This window comes from Cyphomyrmex costatus, unplaced genomic scaffold (assembly GCF_001594065.2).
Source record: "Cyphomyrmex costatus isolate MS0001 unplaced genomic scaffold, Ccosl1.0 scaffold425, whole genome shotgun sequence".
NCBI classification, from domain to species: domain Eukaryota; kingdom Metazoa; phylum Arthropoda; class Insecta; order Hymenoptera; family Formicidae; genus Cyphomyrmex; species Cyphomyrmex costatus.
In genome coordinates this window covers 140,220-144,224 of record NW_017278480.1, presented here as the reverse complement: position 1 = coordinate 144,224, position 4,005 = coordinate 140,220, and the positions used below count along the sequence as shown (strand labels likewise).

Below are 4,005 nucleotides of genomic sequence, written 5' to 3'. Positions count from 1 at the left end.
CCCCCCCCCCCCCCCAAGATGCCCCGAAAGGACGCTTCGGTCGCGCGCGTTTCTCCGTGTTGATATTTGTACGAGCGCTATCGCCACTACGTTGCGTTATTTTCATCACTCAACACTCAACGGCTTGAGGTATTGGCTATTTACCGCACGCAAAAGCGTTGCGGTATAGGGCACATTACGTGCACGCGTGAGGAAAAAATTATTATAGCATTTAAACTTATAATTACACGATGGTCCGCAGTTTCTACCACATTATAGGAATTTTAAATATAAAATTTTCTCCGTGCAGTTACGCACACACGTGTGTAATGATTAATCTATTATATTAAAAGACTTTTTTGCTTCTTGCTGATAATATTTCGCAATCTAAATCATTTGCCTAAATATACGTATTTTCAACGCATGTTCTTCGATAGCGAATTTATTACTATTTGCAATCCCTGACATAAAAGTTAAAATTAATGTACGTCACACATTACATTGATGAAGTTCTAACACTGCAGTTATTTTAGCTATTAGTATTTTTAGTTTTAATCTACTCTTTATGTTTAAGATGTACAACTTGTTATCTCTACACGTGGACGGCTCAAATCTAATAAAATAAGCAAAGTTCTTCATTTATTAAAGTTTACGATTAAAATATCAATTACGTCTTCAAAGTCTAACTTGACTGACGGAAGGTTATTTATTTTGTAGTATATAAATGGAATTTTAAAACACGACGGAATTCCTGTAATATTAGATAGTAAGGGGAATTTTTGGGCATCAAAAAACCCGATCGCAAATAATGAGAAGTATCGGATTAAAGTCCTAAGTATTGAAACGAATCCTTATGGCCATACATGCGATATTAATCACAACGGGAACTAATTACTCGATGCTTTAATCTACCATAGTGCTATTGTCTGGGTCTCGTAATAAAAACTGATTAATTACAGCCTCACTGTATTCAAATTCCGAATTAAATTACGATAAGAACGAGACTCAGGCTCCGCGAAATGAATACGTGGGATATAGTTTGGTGTCCAAATTAGCCGTTTAAAGGATACACATCGCAAATTCGCTACAATCCTCCGCGAGTAGAGATTTAGTCTTACGCTATTGCATCAATAACTATATTCTAACTGCGTATCTCTAGAATAGATTAAAATCTTTACTAAATAACAATTACTGGCTCTAATTTGCTATAAACAATAATAGAATGTAGATAAGTTAATTGAGAGTATAATACTAGATTATATTGGGAGTACAAATTAGTTCGGTCCATTTTCCAAAAGATGCCTCCGGCTATTGTGAATGGTTCATAGTGATAGCTGATTTTGACGGTTTCAGAGAGGTTAGACATTTGCTAATAATATTCAGTTTATATCGCTTTGAGTTTCATACAAAAACCTTGATTTTTACTGTGTTTGAAATATCGAATTTTGTGTTAACCAAACAGTATTTGCGGGAGGTTTTAATTTTCTGCTTTAATTGGAAGAAAAGTGCAGCTGAAGCCCATCGAATGCTCGTCGAAGTTTATGGTGACACTGCTTCAACTGATAAATCATGTAAGGAATGGTTTCAAGGATGGAGATTTCAGCGTTGAAGACAAGCCTCGCTCTGGACAGCCAAAAACATTCGAAGACAAAGAATTAGAGGCATTACTCGAAGAAAATCAGAGTCAAACGCAAGAGGAGTTTGCAGAATCATTGGGAGTAACTCAACAAGCCTCAAAATTCTGTACGATTGAGAGCCATGAGATGGGAATGATTCAAAAACAAGGAAATTGGGTGCCTTATGAATTGAAATCGAGAGACGTTGAAAGGCGATTTTTCACTTGCGAGCAGCTGATTCAAAGGCAACAAAGAAAAGGTTTTTGCATCGGATTGTGACTGGAGATGAGAAGTGGATATTCTACGACAACCCCAAGAAGAAAAAATACTACACTAAGCCCGGTCAATCGTTGCCATCGACCTCAACATCAACACCAAAGACGAACATTCATGGTTCGAAGATCATGCTCTGTATCTGGTGGGACCAAAAGGGTATTGTTTATTATGAGCTGCTGAAACCTGGCGATTCTATTACGGGCGATCGGTATCGACTACAATTGATTCGTTTGAGCCGTGCATTGCGAGAAAAACGGCCGGAATACGAGCAAAGACATGATAAAGTTATTTTTCTTCATAACAACATTCGGCCTCATGTCGCAAAAGTCATAAAAAAAATATTTAAAAACGCTCAAATGGGATGTTTTACCGCACCCGCCGTATTCTTCGGACATTACTCCTTCTGGTTGTTCCGAAGGATGCAGCACGATTTGGCAAGTCACCGGTTCACTTCTTTCGCAGAAATCGAAAATTGGCTCCAAAATTGGATCGCCTTCAAAGACGAGTCATTTTTTCGAGATGGAATTCGAAAATTGCCTGAGAGATGGGAAAAAGTAGTAGCCAGCGATGGACAATACTTTAATTAATCTGTTCATTCATTTTGTTTTGAAACAAATGCATTTTGAACACAAAAACGGATCGAACTAATTTGTACTCCCAATAATTTAAAACTACGTTATTATAAGTTAGTAGTTTTTAACATACAATATCGTGAGAGGAACTTTACTTATGTCTTTATCACAACCCTATATATAGAAATAATAATTAAGTCATATAAATTATTATTTCTATATATGGGGGATTGATAAAGACTAAGTAAAATTGAAACGTTCCCCTCACGATATTGTATTATATGTTAAAAACTACTAACTTATAATAAAGGAGAATATTTGCTACTTTGACTTATATGTCATGAGGAGGTTTGGTTTATAATTTCTTTTCTTAATTTTGTACATATATAATACCTTATGGTAAAATTATGGCAATACTTTAAGGCATTAATTATGATAATTAATAGCTAATTAAAACTGCTAACTAAATCTTATTACTATTATCTAAACTTACAGTTTTTTGTCACAGATTTTCTGCTGATCAGACACTTACACTAATTTATGTTAACATCACATTTAAATACCCAAGTATTACAGTTTTCGTATAAGCTAGTATACTCTAACATTGGGCACGTTCAAGTTGACAAAGCGGCCAGCCTGCACGCCGAGTAAATAATCATAATTAGTTATTACTTATAGATCCAAATGTTCAATCGCTCGGCAAGCGTACCTAGCTGCTTTGTCATCTTGAACTCGCCCATTATTGTTTTTTATTCTCGTATCCATCTGTACCTCTCCTAATAATTAATTTTTTTCATATCATTCTACTTATCTTACGCTTAAATCCTTATTCTTATCTTTCTTCCTCTTCATCTGCGAATCCTGATTTTCAAACGTCTTACATAAACATATATATCGTATTTTTCAATTTTTAATATTTTTTAAAAAAATTTATGTTATCCAATTTTTCAATGTCAAAAGAGAATTTCGATGTCAAAGCTTCCCCCGAATTGGGATATTTTTATTCTCGTGAACAAAGGCAATTAGTGATCTTCTAGAAAAAAAAATAATGGAAAGAGAAGCTAACGAAAGTTCGTCTTTCATGTTCCAGGATCCGCAAGTGTTGCAGTCCAATGGACGATCCTCGTCGTCGCTCTGATCACATCGATCGCAGTTGCGCGATAATAATGACGAACGTTTATTTTCCTTTTCTTTCTTCTCCCCTTTCTTTCCTTTTTCCACGTTGCTTCCTAATCATGTAAACGTTAGGAGAGATCGGTTTCACCCTATCTACTACTTCCTAATTCGCATAAAATAAAGCGATACCAATATGCATATAATAAGTGTACACGTCCATTTACGCATCGTCGCGGCGTACGATAAAATCTACAATTAGGGTAACTGTCCCTATTAGTGTGCCTTTAAGTCAACTTGCTCATTACTAAATTAATTATTAAACATTATAGCTTCAATTTTATCTGCTTGAAATCAATAGATATCAGTTCGTCAATATTTCATTCTCTTATAATATTCTTTTTAATAAAAAAAAATGTTAATATCTTATATTTTTTATTAAAAACAAA

General features: G+C 34.9%; 1 protein-coding gene across 1 annotated transcript in view; it reads left to right on the top strand.

Moving 5' to 3' along the window:
* LOC108777265 (cell adhesion molecule 2-like) overlaps positions 1-3,791 on the top strand; it is a 52,740-nt gene extending 48,949 nt beyond the window's left edge. The window contains exon 6 of the mRNA XM_018544104.1: positions 3,534-3,791. Coding sequence (XP_018399606.1) covers positions 3,534-3,607 — 74 coding nt within the window. The 3' untranslated portion in view covers positions 3,608-3,791. The remainder of the gene's footprint in view (positions 1-3,533) is intronic.
* Positions 3,792-4,005: the final 214 nt, after the last annotated feature.